General features: G+C 38.2%; 2 protein-coding genes across 4 annotated transcripts; both read right to left on the reverse strand.

Moving 5' to 3' along the window:
- Positions 1 to 893: 893 nt before the first annotated feature.
- On the reverse strand, positions 894 to 5,246 carry LOC104815120 (myrosinase 2-like). Of its 3 annotated transcripts, none has more exons than XM_010543440.1 (13): positions 5,026 to 5,246; positions 4,835 to 4,895; positions 4,621 to 4,682; positions 3,683 to 3,758; positions 3,492 to 3,569; positions 3,298 to 3,385; positions 2,906 to 3,161; positions 2,646 to 2,761; positions 2,218 to 2,435; positions 2,100 to 2,131; positions 1,914 to 2,013; positions 1,604 to 1,703; positions 894 to 1,292 (listed from the first exon to the last, which is right to left on the reverse strand). In XM_010543440.1, the coding sequence occupies exons 1-13, from the start codon at positions 5,212 to 5,214 to the stop codon at positions 1,097 to 1,099; spliced, it is 1,572 nt and encodes a 523-aa protein (XP_010541742.1). In that variant the 5' UTR covers positions 5,215 to 5,246; the 3' UTR covers positions 894 to 1,096. The 3 variants fall into 3 exon arrangements, with proteins under 3 accessions (XP_010541742.1, XP_019058219.1, XP_010541744.1); XM_010543442.1 differs by having other exon boundaries at positions 1,203 to 1,292; positions 1,604 to 1,684; XM_019202674.1 differs by lacking the exons at positions 4,835 to 4,895; positions 5,026 to 5,246 and having other exon boundaries at positions 3,683 to 3,754; positions 4,621 to 4,676.
- Positions 5,247 to 17,778: 12,532 nt separating this feature from the next.
- Positions 17,779 to 19,248, reverse strand: LOC109116733. The gene has a single exon (XM_019202684.1). The coding sequence runs from the start codon at positions 19,246 to 19,248 to the stop codon at positions 17,779 to 17,781; it is 1,470 nt and encodes a 489-aa protein (XP_019058229.1).
- Between the last annotated feature and the right edge of the window lie 232 nt (positions 19,249 to 19,480).

Raw genomic sequence — 19,480 nt, forward strand, 5'->3', positions numbered from 1 at the left:
TATTTATAAATTCAAGTAGAAAATATTATTGTAAAGTGATTTTTATTCATAATCTAAAATTATAAAAAAAAATATATATAGATATGAAATACAATAATTGAAAATTTTAGTTATTTAATATAAAATCTAAAAGTCAGAAATATTATTAAATTTAAATATTATTTAATAGGGATAATCGTCAAGAATTCACCAATTTTCAAAAATGTTTTATATAAAAACACAAATTTTATAAATTTATAAACTTTATAAATTTTATCATATTCCCACATATATATTAACTTTACGAATTTTTAAAAATTTATAATTTTTTTAGTTGATTGTCCCTATTTATTTAATATTATGGTAATCTCTTTAATCTTTCCTTTATCCCTCACATAATCTCATATTTGTTATAAATATTACATGCGCTTTTGTAATTTTCAAAAGAGATCAATGATAATTTCGTAGTTTTAAGAAATACTAAAAGCAATTTTGTAAATTTTATAAAGGGACAAGATATTTTTGCAATTTTACTGGAAACCGAGAAAAAACAAATTCGTACACAAACTCTCAGATATTACGCCCGAGCTTGACGTCATGTGTTTGAAGAACATCGATATTTTTGGACCGGCCGTACCGTTAGTGGTGGTCCTAGAGAATTAGTTAAGTGGGGGCAATTTTATTTTTATTATGAACAATATTAATTTTATGGGAGCATTATACAATTTTATTCAAAAATTTATATAATTTATGTGGAAAAAAATGTTTTTTAATCGGTTTAGTGGGCCTCCCGATCCGCCCTGCGTACCGTACGTAATTCAGGTAATTTTGTACACCGCTGTCTGTGACTATGTGTGTTCGAATTTCTTCTTACAAGTAAAGATTGTCAACAGAGAGCTAATATACGCACTATGTGAAAAGATTACATGATCCTTTTTATTTTCTATATATCCGATGTATTATGATACAAGATGATAAGTAGATATCCACGAGTCTTTTTGCCCATCATATTTAGGAAATCATTCAACGATCCTTAGGAAGACGCATAGAGCGATGATGACGCTAATCGATTCTTATCTTTCGGCCTAAGAACTCCCTGAACCATTTTCCCGAATCCTTAAGCATTCTGTTCGATTCTTATCTTTCGGCCTAAGAACTCCCTGAACCATTTTCCCGAATCCTTAAGCATTCTGTCCGTTGTCGCATTGTCGAAGTCTACGTAACTCATCCCGTAACGAACGTCGTAACCATTGCAGAACTCGTAGTTGTCTTGAAAGGACCATACAAAGTATCCTCCCACGTTGCTACCACTCCTACAGATTTGAACAAAGAAAGAAAAAACGGAGATTCTAAATACGTTTATAGTTACAACAAATATCGATTTTTCATACGTCATGCTTATTAATGCCACCACTCGTATCTACGTCTTTTAACTGTTGTTTTAGTTTTTGTTTCTCGTTTTATATATTTACTCGAAAAAATGCAAATATACTTACACGTCTACTCACATAATTTTGCATAACCATGCAAATAGAGACGAGGAATATATCACATCTCAGACAGAGAGAGAGAGAGAGAGAGAGAGAGAGAGAGAGAGAGAGAGAGAGAGAGAGAGAGGACTCACTTGATGGCTGATCGGAGAAAACAAAGATGACTGCAATGATAGTCTATCCTCTCATAGTCACGAAGGTTTTCATCCATTGACCTACGGTGACTTTGAAACCCTAGAATTAAAAAAAAATGAAAATCAACCCATACCAAACCCAAATAGACCAGACGAAACAGGTTCCACATTCTAAATTGATATAATTTTTTAATTATTAAAAAGCATTTGGCAGAACTGAACTATGCATACATTAATACATTTTTATATATGTGTATATTATTTCATATCTTATACTATATGTGAAACTTTATTCAAAGATGAAACTCACCATTTTCGGTTATATAGATCATAGGATTATCATATTTCTCCCTGAAGGACTCAAGAACCTTTAAAATGCCTCTTGGATAATAGTGGGAGTCGATACCAAACTGGAATATTTCCATATCATCAAAAGAAACTTGTTAGAATTAATTACCTAAACAATAAAAATAGTATCAGTTCTATGAGAGCATACCGATGGTCCGATTGGACCCTTGTGATTATGGACTGTAACAAGGAATTAGAGCGTTAATAGGGATTGGTAAGAGAAAAGAACGATATCGGCGATATAAATCCATGTAACATATTCGTACATGATGTTCCTGCGAGCGAGTCGTTCATCATGTGGAGTCTATGGGGAGGATTGGGGTCGATACTATACGTATAATCGGTTAAGTAATAGTTGATGCCAACAAAATCATATGATCCCTTCACAAGTAACGATTCTGTTGCGGAAAACCTTGGTAGACGATCTCCAACCATTTTCCTCATAATTGGCGGGTAATAACCCTTTGTTAGAGGGTCCATGAACCTATACCAAAAAACAAACACAACTTCATATAGACTCATAAATGAATTCAGTACAACCCTTGTACCATGTTTGGTTTTCTTGAAGATTTAGGGTTCTGTGAGTTCATTGTCTTAGTTTTTTTTTTTGGTTAAAGAGTTCATTGTCTTAGTTAATTAATGGTAAGGAATCCTTTTTTAATAAGAAGCAATGTGTATGTGTAACTGTGTATACCATCCATGATAGAATTCTTTGGCTCTCTCGGCAGCTTTAAGACTCTCATCCGAATCATCGCGAGGAATAAACCATCTCGTTATCATTGTGATTCCAATTTGCCCTCCTTGGATTTTCTTGCAAAAAAAAGGTTACAGAAATTAGGGTTAGATGTTTTATATATCTACGAAATGTATGTAAACGTTTTTTTTATAAAAATGTGTATATATATATATAAATGTTGCCAAGAAAAAACCTAAACTTGGTTGTTAATATTGAACCTGATATTTCCTCCGGTATAGATCGACCACAGTCGCATGAGCAAGGAGCAGATTGTGTGCGACGATGTACGGCTCTGTTCCAGAATCTCCGTCGTAGCAGTTTCTGTTGAGCCAAGACGAACATCGACCAGGTGCGTCGGTTCCGGTTGCATACCCCCTTGTAGAGATGGTATAGATTTGGTTTATCGTCATCCAATGTTTCACTCTGTGACCAAATCTCTTGAAACAGATCTCTGCGTAGTCTTTGAAATCATCTCTATATTTACATTTGAAAAAAAAAACAATTTTGTTTAATATCCGTAGTATGTTATGTGATATGGAATATGACATAGTTAACTTATCAGAAATCATGATCTCTAACATTGTTTAAAGGTTATATAAAGTACACTTACATGATCTGACGATCTAAAAAACCTTCGTACTCATCTTGCAATGTTTGAGGAAGGTCCCAATGGAAGATGGTGACAAACGGCTTAATCCCTGTGCTCCAAAACAATAACGGGATCCATGCATGAATGTATTCATAAATATATATATATATAGTGCATGTATATAAGTGTGTGTGTATATGTTTATATATGTATACCCTTTGCTTCAAGGCTATCTAAGAGTTTATTGTAGTATTCTATGCCTTCTTCGTTGACCCCTCGACTTGCCTTTCCTCCTTGAACACAATCAAGACAAAATTTATTTAGTTAGTTTGTTATTAGGTATCAAAATATTTTATTACATTGATTGACGAACAACTATGATAAAAAGAAAATTAAAGACACGTACTAGGAATAATTCTCGACCACGCGATCGAGAATCTGTAGGCGTCGACTCCCATATCGACCATTACATCAACATCTTTCTACAATACGCTTGCATGTTAGGATTTTATATATATATATATATATATAGGGCGGACCCAGGTTATTAGTAATAGGGTCTTATGCCCTCAATATTTTTATTAAAAAAATTTAATTTCATTATAAATTTTAAATAACGATGGTTAAATACTTACATAACAAATTGAAATTTCTCTTAAATTATAACAAATTTTGTATTGCCCCCAATAAATTTTTCTAGGCTCCCCACACACACACACACACACACACACATATATATATATATATATATATATTAGTATTTCATTCAAATTTATTTACTAGAAATTTTTTAAATATAAAAAGTATTTTTCCTTAACAACAACAACAATAACAATAATAATAATAATAATAATAATAATAATAATAATAATAATAATAATAATAATAATAATAATATACAGGGCAGACCCAGGTTATTAGTAATAGAGTCTTATGCCCTCAATATTTTTATTAAAAAAATTAATTTCATTATAAACTTTAAATAACAATGGTTAAATACTTACATAAATTGAAATTTCTCTTAAATTATAATAAATTTTGTATTGCCCCAATGAAAAATTTTTCTAGTCTCCCCCCCCCCACACACACATATATATTGTATTTCATTCAAATTCATTTACTAGAAATGTTTTTAATATAAAAAGTATTTTTTCTTAATAATAATAACAACAACAACAACAACGAATCGTCTTACACCCAATTTATTTGGGATCAATCCTCTAAAATTTCTATTTCCACTTATTTCAATTTTGTTTATAAATATATAATACATAATATAAATGTATATCCATAATAAACCCATTACCAAGTAAGGGCAAACAAAATAGCACAACTCGAAATAACCTGATAATGCTTGTAAGACCCACATGCAATATCTCCGTTGCGCTTATCCGGTCCTCCTTTTACTGTTGGAGAGATTTATCGCACCAAAGAACGCTAAACGTTATTTTTATACGTCGGTCAATACTGTAAATATTGTTACAATATATACATATATACATATATAAATATATATATATATATAACAAGTATAAATGATAAAGATATAGTTGTCCACCTGGGTATCGATGAGTAAAACCGTCCCAAATATTAAGACCTCTACCTTCGGTTCCTTCAACCTGAAACAAATCGAAGAGGTGAAAACAAAATACCATCGGATATAATATAACATACGATACAGTTAGAATGAGTATCTCACAACTCTATGCATCGTATATAATTTGGAGTTTAGGGTTTAGAGTTGAATACTTGATAAGCCGAAGATGCAGCACCAAAGATGAACCCGGGTTTGAAGCTCCCTCTGTTGAAAGAATCGGTGCTGTTGCATGTAAACGGTTGTCTTTCTTCACAAGCCTTCTCGGCTTCGCAGCATGGACGTGAACCACAAAGGACAGCAGCAGCAAAAGATAGGACCAGTGAGAGACTTCTGAAAGACATTGTTGCACAAATTTATTTTATTTTATTTTTATTTCTGTTGCTCTCTTTTGGATGTGTGAAATGTGGTGGAGCAATCAAGGGTTTATATACGAAAATACGTGTTGAGATATACCGAATCTAGAAGAATATTACAAGATATATCGTATAATGGAGATCTTATCAAATCCGAAAAATATATATTTATAAATATTTATTATTATATCTACTTTACTTGTTCAATGTAAGACTCTCATCTATTTATATGTTATTTTGATTATCAATAAAAAATATCATTCCGCAAATTTCTACATGGTATCAGAATTTCTGGTTCTTTTTAATTTGTTGTCCTTTTCATAAAAATGATGATCGATAATGAGAGTGAAGATGAAGATGATGATATACCGATCCAGTGGTAATATCATTTCGAGTTTTTTTATTAAGAATAAGAGAGTCATTTTTTTTATTTTCTCTCATAATCCTACATGTTTCTAAAGATTATTCGCATTACTGACTTATCTTATTCTTGCCAAAAAATTTGTTGTTATTAAACGCTTTCGCGTAGTTGCCTTTCAATCTCGGATGAATCAGAGTTATTCCCGAGACTTCTTTCTGCACAACGATTGTCGTCCTTTTTTTTGTTATCGTCAAACGATTCTTTTGTGCGTGGTGCCAAAGTTGCAGCGCAGTCGTTTGTTTGATTTTTTTTAGTTATGTCTTCTATCAACACAAGTTTGCAAGGTGATGTGGTTCAAGCGGCATGCGTTTGATCATATTTTTAGCAAGTTAGGGTTTCGTGATCTTCCACGTTCCAACTTGAAGGGGATGTTGAGATATACCGGATCTAGAAGAATATTACAAGATATATCATATAATGGAGAATTTATCAAATCCGAAAAATATGTATTTATAAATATTTATTATTATATCTACTTTGTTTATTCAATGTAAGACTCTCATCTATTTATATATTATTTTGATTATCAATAAAACATATCGTTCCGCAAATTTCTACAATACGTTCGTAAATTTCTACAATGTAAGACTCTCTTTTTTTTCTTCTAAAAAATTTGAATATATACTTGATAAGCACAAAGCACAACAACCGAAATATATATATATATATATACATATAAACTAAGCAACGTTACATCTGTTATATGTGCATTTGGATTTGAAATGGTGTAAACGTTTTAAATGATTATATTTACAAAAAGTAAACATAATCCTCACTAACACTTTGTAACACATTTCTGGCCAGAACAAGCCTTCTTTATGCATACAAGCCCTTTTCAATAGGTCTAGAAGACTCCTATATTCGTGTATCTCTTGAGTTTTTATAGTATATTAGATGCAGATGAAAATTTTTATTTTATTTTTTATTTTTAAAATAAATGTTTTAGTAATTATGAGTTTTTATAAATTTCTATTTTGTAACGGTTCTATTTATATATTTGATTTTAAATTTTAAAAAATTATTTATTTAATAAAGACTCCAATAACAAATAACATTTTATCTCTTAATATTGCACCATAATTATAGTCTTTTAATAGTTGTATATTATCATACCGATAAATTCTAGGATCGTGTTCCGATCGCATCACTTACACATGGTATTAGACGGCTCTATCACGATAAAAAGATGATAAAAATCAAGCATCGTAGAATTTGGAACGGTGTTTTAAATGCATTAGGGAAAAAAAATCTTAGAATGGACCGAGAAGTAAAACATTTTAAATGAGTATATTCATCACTAACACTTTCGTAACACATTTCTGACCAAAATAAGTCTTCTGTACGCACAAATGTCTTTTTCAATAAATGTAGAAGACTCGTATATTCATGTATTTCTTTAGTGTGACCAAATGATATTATTTGTAATATTAAAGAATCAGATAATCGAGTTGTCATAAGAAGTAAAATATAATTATGTAGTGCATTTTATGACCCATGCAACATATTTGTATAATAGTTTGTCTCTCGGAACCAATGGTGGAAGAGATGTATCTTAAAGAAATGAAAAGGTAGGAGAGGAACGGGAAAAATGGCAATGTTTCCCCGAAATTAAGGCACGAGAATGAGATTTCGTTTTCCACGGGAGGTTTCGGGACGTGATGCTACATAGGTTGGAGTGGGACAATGTTTGTGAAGAAATTTTTTTTACTTATCATCAAGAGGCAAGATCTTCCTCGAGTAAAGAAAGTTGCAGAACAACTGAACTTCCGACCGGAGAGAATCACTAACTTCAAAGCATGAACTTGCAGTGACCGTCTTCTCCCTTGAGGAAACTATCAGTACAACACCAAAGTTGGAGCTGGAAAAGAAAACAGGGCAAGGAACCGATGATTCTACAACCAAACAAACAAACACATATTAAGACAGTTAAAAATCTAAATTAGTAACAATTAATCATGTCCATATACAAACCATGTTTATAAACACGGTAGAGATTTTCCGGTTTACTATTTAAAAATCGACTCCAGATCACACAATGGCTACTTAGGGGGTGGTACTCAATCTAAGTTCAAGACAACATTTTTCTAAATTCAATTCTATATCTCAGGTCACTCACAATGCAAAGGACTTGAAGAAAGCAGATTACCCTAAAATTAAACATGCATCACATATAGAAGCAACTTGAAAAAGTTCTACTTCAGAAGTAAGAAACATGAATGGTTCTACCTTTGAAAAAATAAACATGAAACTCACCACCATTTTTTTGGGCTCAAAAGAAGTCTCTCAATCATTGTCTGTATAAATTTAAACAGAAATCAACTAAACTGAAACTTAGACATGAAATTAACTGAAGCAACAATCTAACCTTATAGCAACAATCCCCAAATGCAAAATTCAAACATAAAAGTAGAAGCACAGACACTGGCCAGAAACAAAGCCGAAAAGCACCAATATAATACATATATATAACAGGAAGACTATTTGCCTACTTCTCCTTGCTCCTTTTCTTAAAGCCATTACTATAGGTTTTTTGTCATAGATTGAACATTTTCGTGACATGTAATAAGTGACAGGAAGATGTCAAGTTTCCTCTCCAAATTTGAGCCATCAAAGAATAGCAAAACTCACCCGGGGTTTGTGATGTAAATCTATGATCTTAACGGATTCATCAAGATGGTATCTCTTCAAAACATTCATCAGCACAGTAAGGTTTATATCAGATATGACGTTATCAGCACAAAATCTGAATTTCGAACCAATATCATGACTCTGCCACTATCCACCATAACAGGTAGCTCCGAAATCGATCCTTGAAGCTTCAGCGTCTTCGGCAATGTCAGACCAACGACAGAGTTGAGAGACAACTCAGCAATTTACGGCGCAACTGGCGGCTCCTCCGGAACGGGGTCTGGGTGAGCATCGGCGGCCAAAAGTGTATCTTCGTCCTCTTGGACCATGATTACTTGTAGCTCCTTGAGTTTGCACTTGTGACCGAAAAAGTATTTTTCGTCACAACGGAAACATAGTCCCCTCTTCCGGCGGTCCTCCATTTCTGTATCAAAGATTTTCCGAAATGTGCCCTACGGACGAATAAAAGTGGGCTCAACATGGGCCCCAGATAATGGGCCTGAAGCCGGCAAGCCCATCGACTCGTGGCGGCGATCCCTGGGTCCACGAATATGACCACCAACCCTACTTGTCGGGATCGTCACAGTCCGGAAAGCGTTTCCCATCGCTCCTGTCGACTGTTTCGAAGACTGGTGATCAGAGGATTTCGAAAGCTCAGACGTCATGTTGTAACTGGTCCGTCCAAGTGAAACGCTAGCTCGATCGTAGCCTCAAACCCCTGAGGATTCAGAACCTCAATACCATTCCGGAGATCAGCCCGTAATCCATTCTTGAAGCCGCACTCTAACACAAACTCTGGGACGCCAACCAAATGGGCGAGGAGTTCTTCAAACCCGCGATGATATTCAAGCATCGAGGATTTTTGGTGAAGGGAGAACAATCGAGCACCGACAGATCCCATTAGACGGTGATCAAAACGGCGTAGCAGCCTCTGCTCGAAATCAGACCAATCCACTAAAGGTCGATTGCCACACTGCCAATCGTACCAGTGGAGAACCTCGTCGTCCATGCTCAGGGAGACGAGATTGAGCCACTCCGTCGGCGCAACGTTACCCAACCGAAAATAACGTTCAGCCCTTGCAACCCAACCAGCCACGTTGGATCCCTCGAAGACTGGCATTTCGATTTTTTGATAAGTCAGACCCGCACCTGCAATGAACTGAGCACAGTTAGGTAACAGTGCATCAGGGATTTCCATCAACGTCGGCAACATCGGTGTATCCAGGAGTGGAGCCTTCCTTCCCTGTGAAGAGTCGACTGGGAAGAGGAAGAAATCTCACCTGAAACTGCCGCAGGTGGCATCGAGGGGCCTGGAGCACGCTGCGATTCCATCATCGATATCATCTTTTCCATCATGGTAGTAACATCCTTCTGAATCGACGCAACACTGGACTGAACATCGGTGATGCGAGATTCAAAGTGATCCATTTTGATATTCATGGGGGCGAATCACTCAAATATACCAAAAGGGTCACAGCAATTTCTCCGATACACCACAAAAAACATAACACATTAAATTCTCTTCGAAAAGACCATATTACCCTTAATGAAACCGTGTAATTATAATTGCAACATCATAATTAATTCTAAATATAAATGCAATTGATTCTAAATACAGTTGCAATTGATTCTAAATGAGGTGGCAAAAAAAACAATACAGAGTTTTTCCCCATTACAGAGATAAAAAACTCTACCCACGTCAATACTTCTCTCAAATTTATGATATTCAAAACGGAAAAGGATAATAGATATATATAGCCATTCATTAACACACTAATGAACTGGCCTTAACAATCTATACAAGCAGCTTAGTGTATATATATATATCCTTTAACAACCTCCAGTCTCTCTCTCCTTGACAGCTTCTTCCATTTCTACTCCTCCTCTTCTTGGAGTCCTCCTCACGAACGCTTTTAAAGGTTTATCAGACTCATTGATAGAGAACTATGAAACAAGCCTAGCTTCCTATGAAGCTGGAAAAGAACACCATGTGGACCCCTAATAAGGGGGTTTATAAAAAATGACCTTAAAATGCTACTTGTACTTCATGGACTATCCTTCCCTCAGAAAAAAAATACTCCCTTCAGATATACCCTTCTCATATGTATAATATCCATTATACCCTTATGTTATAAAATTAAAATAAAAATAATAATTTCCCTCCTAAAAAGCAGCATTGGTTTCTCTCTCCTCATTACCAGTTTTTTTCTCTCTCCTCCGATATTTTTCATTCTCTCTCCTCCATCATTTGCGTTTTCTCTCTCCTCCATTTGCTCTCTCCCTACGTTTGCTCTCTCTCTCCTCCGATTTTCACTCTCTCTACGCCGCCGCCGATTTGCTCTCTCTCTCTCATCGATTTGCTCTGTATCTCATCTGATTCTCTCTCCTCCAGCATTTGCGCTTTCTCTCTCCTCTGTTTGCTCTCTCGTATCTTGCTCTCTCTCTCCTCCGATTTTCACTCTCTCTCTGCCGGCACCGATTTGCTCTCTCTCTCTCTCTCCATCGATTTGCTCTGTATCTCTTCTGATTTGCTTGCTCTCCCATCAGATTTGGTCTCTGTGTCTTCACATTTGCTTCATTTATCCGATTTACTTGCTCTCTCTTCGATAATTTGTGAAACTACTTCAAATCTCGTGGAAATCAGCGGAAAATCAAATAGAATCGTGCAAACAAGTTTTGAATTGTGTGACTCATGTGACTCTCATATGACCCATGTGATCCGAAGACATTTTTACATTGTGTGACCCATGTGACCCGTGACTCAATGACACTTATAAAACACGGTCAAATCTCGATTTTAAAGGATGGAAATGGTTTATATGATGTTTTACAATGATAATATGGTATCTACAAGTTAAATTCGTTAACATAAATAGGAGTTGTATGAACATTAGTACAATTTGTTCTAAAGATGTCATGAAACACTAGTATTACTTATGGAGTACATTTGCATGAGTGACTTGAATATGAAAATTGAAACGAACATGATTTTAAAGTTGTTATTGATGTTAAAATCCATGGTTAATCACTACATAACCATGCCAAGTCACTAATTCGATAAATTCGACCCATGTGACCCACCCGTGACCGATGTGGTCCGTGTGACCCATGTGACCCATTGGACCTATGTTTTTTTCTCATTTCCAAGTAAAAGTAAAATCCAAAATACGAAAGCGTTTACAAAAACTGAGTTTACAAACTACGAATGAGTTCACAATAAATAATAAGTTTACAAAATACGAAAGAGTTCACAATAACGGATCAGCGCTTAATGAGGACTCTCGCAAGCGCCATCTTTAACTGTGGTTCCCATTGCGCGTGGAATAGATGTTGGAACTGTGATTCTTTCCCGAAGTACATCCATTCATCATGTGTTAATACTTCTTTAAGCGTTTTCAGCATCTTATAGGGATAACACTTCGTATTGATCTTCGGAGAAAACTGAATGTCTTCGAATTTGTAGACAAATGGAAGCTGCAAAATAAAATAATCGTTCGTCATTATGATCTTTGTGACCTGGGACCTGGGACCTGTGACCCGTGACCCATGTGACACGTGACCCATGTGACCCATGTGACCCGTGACCTGTGACCCTGTGACCCGTGTGCTCCTTATGAGTTATATTATCGTGTAACCATATAAATCCTTGTGACTCATGTAACCTGTGATCCACATGATCTTGCGACTTAGGAAATCATTAAACTTGCCAAGGTATTTCGAAATCACACGCTCACACCCTAACTTTCTATTTCGAATTCCTAAAACCCAAATTATATATTTCAAAACAAAAAACCCTAACTTTATGTGACACCCGCATCCCGCTTACGGTTGTGCCACGTGGATAAATAAAATCACGATTGAAAAATTTCGAAATGTAAAATCGCGGGAAGATTAAAACATTCATTTTAATTATAATACAGCGGAAGACATTATAAAATAAAGAAATACATTTGTACACGTACTTGAAGATACCAGTATATAGTACGAATGGTGAATTGTATAATACAAGAGTCTAAAGATCATCACTCTTTATCGACAAAATAATTATACATGATTTGGAAGTCCAATTGTCTCTGGAAGCCACGTCTGTCTCAGTCACTACTGTTGCTCACGACCTGAAACGTTGCGTAACAACGTCCTAAGCTATGTGCTTAGGGAGGAATTCGGGTGTAACCCGAGATTTCTATTTTTATTGAAAACGGCCAAGCAATATAGTCAATACTACAATATACAAGCGACGAGAAATATCAATCAGATCAATCAGCAATCTCAAACAAATCCGTCAATCGTCTCTACGTGTATCTCACACGTAGGTAATTCAACAACTCATTCATGCCTGTGTCGAACACGAGGCGCAACAGTCCAAGCAAAATCGTTTGCGAGGACCTCAAGTGATCTTCATACTCCTCATCGGTCACCGATATCACGACTCTCGGTACCGGTCATCTCCATACCCACTCCAGACATCGATCCCCGATGCCGCCGACTGCCGGGCAAAGCAGCTCTATGCTAACTCCCCCTCGCCGACCATCCGCCTCGGAAAATACTCATCAGACTCGAGCTCAAGTCTTTCAGAGTATATCCGTACCACCTCGCCGGGGGACACACGCAACTACCCGGGTCTCAGGTTTATTTGCCTATCAACGGGTGACACACGCAAACCCGAAGTCCGTTCCATGGCCAATGGAACGTTGGCGCGGTTGCCAAAGAACCGTACTTCCTCGTCATGCATTCGGGTGACACACGCAAACCCGAATACATGAGTCGTAGGATGCCATAACCGTTCATCAGGGAACGATGGCGCGATCGAAGATCGCCACAATCACAATCACGTCTCCACGAGCGTCTCCACAAGATGATAATCGATCCGGATCGAATATCATATCGCGAAGATTTACAATCAAGACAATCATCGTGATATTATTAAAAAAAACCCGTCTACAATCATACACTTAACAATACCCGGACCCATCCGAGTAAGGTCAATGCCATGCCATCTACCCTGACAAGATTTCTCAATCACAAACGATCATGCATTATTACTTACCGTACACAAGGTCAAGCATAATTTCTTTTAAATTTGTTCTTATGTATTTTACTTATTTTTATGATTTATTGAATCTTTTAAATCATCGGTACGATCAAACTAGGTTCCGGCCCGTCCGGATTACTAGTTCGGCTCGTCCCGAGATTGATACTTAACCGGTCACATCGTTTGGTCTGAACTACGTATGGTCCGGTTCGAACTGAGTTTATTCATATTTTGGTTAAATTCTGGCTTTACGATTAGACCGAGTCGGTCCAATTTCTGAATCGTTTGCTCCATTATTTATTTATTTATTTATTATTTTTATTTTTTTTATCATTATTATTATTATTATTATTTTGGCAGTTCGTGTTGGTCCAGTTTATAAACCGTCCGGTCTTTTTGTTTGATTTATTTACTTATTCATTTATTGTTATTATTATTATTTTATTATCATTATATATTTTTATTTTAAAATAAATTTTCTTCCTCTTTTTTTTTAGGAACGGGTCGGTCTGGATTCAGATCGTCCGGTCCAAAATTCACAATTCATTTTTTTTTTATATATATATATTTGAATTTTTCGTGTTTCTTTGTCTAGAACCTTAGTCTGGTCGGTGTGGAACCCGTCCGACCCGGTCTAGACTTTGAATATTATTAAACACAATAATTCATAGATATAAAAAAAAATAATCATAAATATTCAAGCAACACGAATCAATCAACAATTTTACACACATTCAAACTCCGAAGACAATAAAAATAAAATTCTCGAATCACATCCAAATTCACTCACAGGGTTATGCCGGTTGATTTTTTTCTAGTAGTGGTGTCCACCGGGATTAGTCGGAGGAGAAACACGTCTCGTGAAATGCAGAGAAAGGGAGAGAGAGAGAGGAGAGAGAGAGAGAGAAGAGAGAGAGAGAGTGAAAAAAAAAAGGGAAGAGTAAATTAAAATAATGCAGTAAAAAAAAAAAGAAAGATTATAAAAAGTTAGAAAGAAGTTGCCGACTAATCCCGGTGGACACCACTACTACCCATTATTATAATAATTATCATATATATTGTATATAGATATATAGGTGGGTAGTTGCCAACTACTACGGCAACTTTCACGTTTTCGCAGCCTTAATATATATATATATATTTTTAATTTAATTTTATTATTATTATTAAAATCTAGATTTGTTACAATCTATCCCCCTTAAATTGAATTCGTCCTCGAATTCAAATTGAACTTAGATAGAGATGTTTACCGAAAAGGTAGGGATAATGATCGCGCATCTCTTTCTCCAATTCCCACGTTGTATCTGTTACTCCCTGACTCCGCCATACGACTTTGACCAATGGTATCTCTTTGTTCCGTAATTTCTTGATCCTATGGTCGACGATCTGTAGCGGCTCATCCCGAAATCGTGTATCGCTGGTGAATTCCAACTCCTGCGGTTGTAACACATGAGAAGGATCTGCAATATATTTTCTCAGCATCGATACGTGGAACACGTCATGGATATTGCCCAGTTCTGGTGGTAGCCCTAGACGATATGCCACAGCTCCCACCTTTTCAATAACTGGATATGGTCCGATGTATCGCGGCTTAAGCTTCCCTGATTGACGTGTTCCACGTATCGATGCTGAGAAAATATATTGCAGATCCTTCTCATGTGTTACAACCGCAGGAGTTGGAATTCACCAGCGATACACGATTTCGGGATGAGCCGCTACAGATCGTCGACCATAGGATCAAGAAATTACGGAACAAAGAGATACCATTGGTCAAAGTCGTATGGCGGAGTCAGGGAGTAACAGATACAACGTGGGAATTGGAGAAAGAGATGCGCGATCATTATCCCTACCTTTTCGGTAAACATCTCTATCTAAGTTCAATTTGAATTCGAGGACGAATTCAATTTAAGGGGGATAGATTGTAACAAATCTAGATTTTAATAATAATAATAAAATTAAATTAAAAATATATATATATTAAGGCTGCGAAAACGTGAAAGTTGCCGTAGTAGTTGGCAACTACCCACCTATATATCTATATACAATATATGTACCCAATGCTTCCTGTATCGCACCCCACAATCGGGATGTGAATCTAGGGTCACGATCCGAGATAATGTCACTCGGAACTCTGTGTAGTCGGACAATCTCATCAATATAAATTTGCGCCAGTCGGTCTACGGTATACTCCTGTCGAATCGGAATAAAATGTGCTGACTTGGTTAATCGATCAACGATTACCCAAATAGCGTTCTTCTTTGTCTGGGTCAATGGCAATCCAACGACAAAATCCATAGCAATAGAGTCCCACTTCCACTCTGGGATCTCTAATGGTTGTAGCTTTCCACCTGGCATCTGTCGTTCAGCCTTCACTTGCTGACACGTAAGACATCGAGCAACGAAATCCGCAACATCTTTCTTAATACCAGGCCATGTGTACCATTGTCGCAATCCCTGATACATTTTGCTGGCTCCAGGATGAATAGCCAATCTCGATTGTGAGTTTCATGGAACTCAAGAAGCGACTGACAACTGCACCGATATTAGCTTTACCACGACCAGGTGTGCAGTATGATGTGTATACAGATGCGTCAAAACAAGGTCTAGGTTGTGTATTGATGCAAGAGGGACATGTGATTGCCTATGCATCTAGACAGTTACGAAAGCACGAGGAAAATTATCCAACGCACGATCTCGAGTTAGCTGCGGTAGTGCATGCATTGAAGATTTGGAGATCTTATTTATACGGTGAAAAGGTTAAGCTTAACACGGACCATAAGAGTTTGACCTATGTGATCTCTCAGAAAGATTTGAATCTTCGACAACGACGATGGCTCGAGTTGATAGCTGATTATGACTGGGAGATTGCATACCATCCGGGTAAGGCAAACGTAGTTGCCGACGCCTTGAGCCGAAAGAGAATCCTATCGACTATACGAGTTCTATCATCGTCACGAGAGAACATAGCAGAACTGTCAGCTATGTTGGGACACATGGTGATTTCTGGGGAGGATCAGGCTCCGAGTTTAAGAGGACGAGTGATCTCAGGACAACGCAGTGATCCAGACCTGGTCCGATTCATTGAAGATATGGACAAATACAGTCTCCAAATCTTCAATGCATGCACTACCGCAGCTAACTCGAGATCGTGCGTTGGATAATTTTCCTCGTGCTTTCGTAACTGTCTAGATGCATAGGCAATCACATGTCCCTCTTGCATCAATACACAACCTAGACCTTGTTTTGACGCATCTGTATACACATCATACTGCACACCTGGTCGTGGTAAAGCTAATATCGGTGCAGTTGTCAGTCGCTTCTTGAGTTCCATGAAACTCATCTCACACTCTGACGTCCACTCAAACCGCACATTTTTTCCCGTCAATTTCGTCATTGGTTTCGCCAATTTGGAAAAACCCTCCACGAATCGACGATAATAGCCTGCTAATCCTAGGAAACTCCGGATCTCCGTGGCATTAGCAGGCGTCTTCCACTCAATAACAGCTTCGATCTTTGTTGGGTCCACCTGAATTCCACGAGCGGAGACTACGTGTCCAAGAAAGCCAATCTCCTGTAACCAAAATGCACATTTTCTGAACTTGGCATACAGATGGTTATCCCTCAGACGTAGCAACACTTTCCGCAAGTGCTCTTCATGACTTTGTTGGTCTGGAGAATATATCAGAATGTCATCAATGAAGATAATGACGAATTCGTCCAGATAATCCATGAATATTCGGTTCATCAACTGCATGAAGACTGCTGGAGCATTCGTGAGTCCGAACGGCATGACAACAAACTCAAAGTGGCCATATCGTGTACGGAAGGCTGTCTTCGGTACGTCCTCCACCTTCACACGAATCTGATGGTATCCTGATCGTAAATCAATCTTGGAAAACCACTTTGCTCCCTGTAACTGATCAAGTAACTCATCAATCCTTGGTAATGGATACCGATTCTTGATGGTTACTTGGTTAAGTCCTCTATAGTCAATACAGAGTCGCATAGTGCCATCCTTCTTCTTCACAAATAGTACGGGTGCACCCCAAGAAGATACACTGGGTCGAATGAATCCCTGCTCCACTAATTCATTCAATTGTTTCTTCAACTCTGCCATCTCCATGGGAGCCATCCGATATGGTGTCTTGGATATCGGCTCTGTACCCGGTATCACATCAATAGAGAAATCGACTTCTCTCTGTGGTGGTAGTCCAGGCAAGTCGTCTGGAAATATATCCCCGAATTCTTGAACCACTGGAGTGTCCTCAAGCTTCCCATCAACTTCCTTTGATGCAGTAATCACGATGAGAAAGGCATGACACCCTTTTCGAACCATGTTTCTAGCTCGGAGGGCTGATATAATCGGGAATGACGTTTGTACCTTGTCCCCAACGAACTCAAAATGTCCCGTCGAATCCGTAAATTGAATAGTTCGTCGACGACAATCAATGTGTGCTCGATGTAGAGTCAATTAATCCATTCCCAATATCAAATCGTACCCTTGAATAGGTACGATAATCAAATCGGCAGGAAGATCCCTTCCACAAAATTGTAATGGCATGTCATGCAATATTCCGCGCATAGGAAGGATCTCTCCGCCGGGCGTACGTATCTGATATCGACTAGTAGTATCGACATCCGTAAAAGCTAACTCATCAGTTTTCTTCACACTCAGAAAACTGTGTGTAGCCCCGGTATCAAACAAGGCATGACAAGAAATATCATATATGTACAAAGTACCAGTAATAGCGGCAGCATCGGTCTGCTCGGAGTCCTCCTCTGCAACAGTATCTTCAGCGGTTGGTTCTTCAACGTAGTACTCCTCGCCCTGAGTATCGGCCTCTGCCGCCAACACGTAAACTCTCGGTGCAACGCCAGACTGCTGTAAAGGCTGAATGCGAAGAGGTTTGGCGTTCGTCGGGGCGGTCCCCTTTTCCGGGCAGTATGTCGCAATGTGTCCCGATCGTCCACACTGGTAACATGTCGGAGGAGTACTGCATGGTCCAAAGTGGACTCGCCTGCATCGGGGACAAGGCCTCCTCTGGGATGACTGTGGTGGTGGTGGCCGAACCGCCGGTAATTTCCCCTTGTCTCGGGAGTCACTAGTCTGACCAGTACTGGTGGAAGGTCGACTAATGAAGAATCTTCTGGTTGGGGTTCGGTCTCGGATCCGGGCCTCCTGCAGCTCCTCACGCTCGCCTCGCTCCATCTTCTCGAGCTGGCAGATGTATCGGTTCAAGGTAGGATACTCCAGTACCTCGATCTTCCTTCGCAGAGAGGGGCGAAGACCAGCAACAAACTTCTGAATCTTCAATCTTTCGGTAGGAACAAGATTAGCTCCATATCGTAGGAGCCTAGTAAATTCCGCCTCATAGTCACCAACAGAACGGTCACCCTGCTGGAGATTGATGAACTCCACGAGACGATGTTCCTGATCATGTCGCTTGTAATATTTCTCCTCGAACTCAGCTCGAAACTCATCCCACGTGAACTGATGTCCAGGAATAGTGTCTCGCACAACTCCATCCCACCAGTGGCGAGCTTGTCCGAACAGATGGTGACTCGCTATCTCTGCTCGATACTGTAGTGGACACCGTAGATAATCAAAGTCATGTGTGATCCGCACCAACCAGTCCTCAACAACTTCAGGAATCTGAGAACCCTCAAACCTCGGGGTGTTCATGGCCCGAAGTTCCTTGATCAGTGCAAGGTAATCCACGCCTACTGGTGCGTGAAACGCCGGCAGACCGGGTGGAGTTGGTGTGGGAACATCCTCTGTTCTAGCCGCAGGTATGGCTCCAGCTGCTGGAGGTGGCATCTGACCCTGATACTGTTGCCACATCCTCTCGCAGAACTGTCGAAAGTCCTCTGGCATGGGGTTAGGGATAGGTGCTTCCGCTGCCCCGAGTCTAGGCGCAGGTCGTGCACGTCGTGGAGGCATAGTCACTGTAGACATTGAAAAGGAGACTTAGTCCCGGTGACTTCGAGATCATGCATTAACTTTTCAAAACATTGTCTGTCAAAAATAGAAAACTTTTAAAAATCATGTTTTTGAAAACCTTCTCAAAACATTTTTACTGATATCAAGTTTTCGCATATTCTTTTCCGAGGAAAGAACTGCTCTGATACCAAATTGTGACACCCGTAACCCCGTATCCCGCTTACAGGTTGTG

Source organism: Tarenaya hassleriana, unplaced genomic scaffold (genome assembly GCF_000463585.1).
Source record: "Tarenaya hassleriana unplaced genomic scaffold, ASM46358v1 Cleome22, whole genome shotgun sequence".
Lineage (NCBI taxonomy): Eukaryota > Viridiplantae > Streptophyta > Magnoliopsida > Brassicales > Cleomaceae > Tarenaya > Tarenaya hassleriana.

What these genes read in the sequence shown, in the direction of transcription:
- LOC104815120 (XM_010543440.1), bottom strand. Translation starts at nt 5,214, where the DNA reads ATGTCTTTCAGAAGTCTCTCACTGGTCCTATCTTTTGCTGCTGCTGTC. An exon ending in GGTCTTACAAGCATTATCAG is followed by an intron (nt 3,759 to 4,620) that starts GTTATTTCGAGT and finishes AGCGTATTGTAG; the next exon opens with AAAGATGTTGATGTAATGGT. An exon ending in AAAGAATTCTATCATGGATG is followed by an intron (nt 2,436 to 2,645) that starts GTATACACAGTT and finishes TTTTTGGTATAG; the next exon opens with GTTCATGGACCCTCTAACAA.
- LOC109116733 (XM_019202684.1), bottom strand. Translation starts at nt 19,248, where the DNA reads ATGCCTCCACGACGTGCACGACCTGCGCCTAGACTCGGGGCAGCGGAA.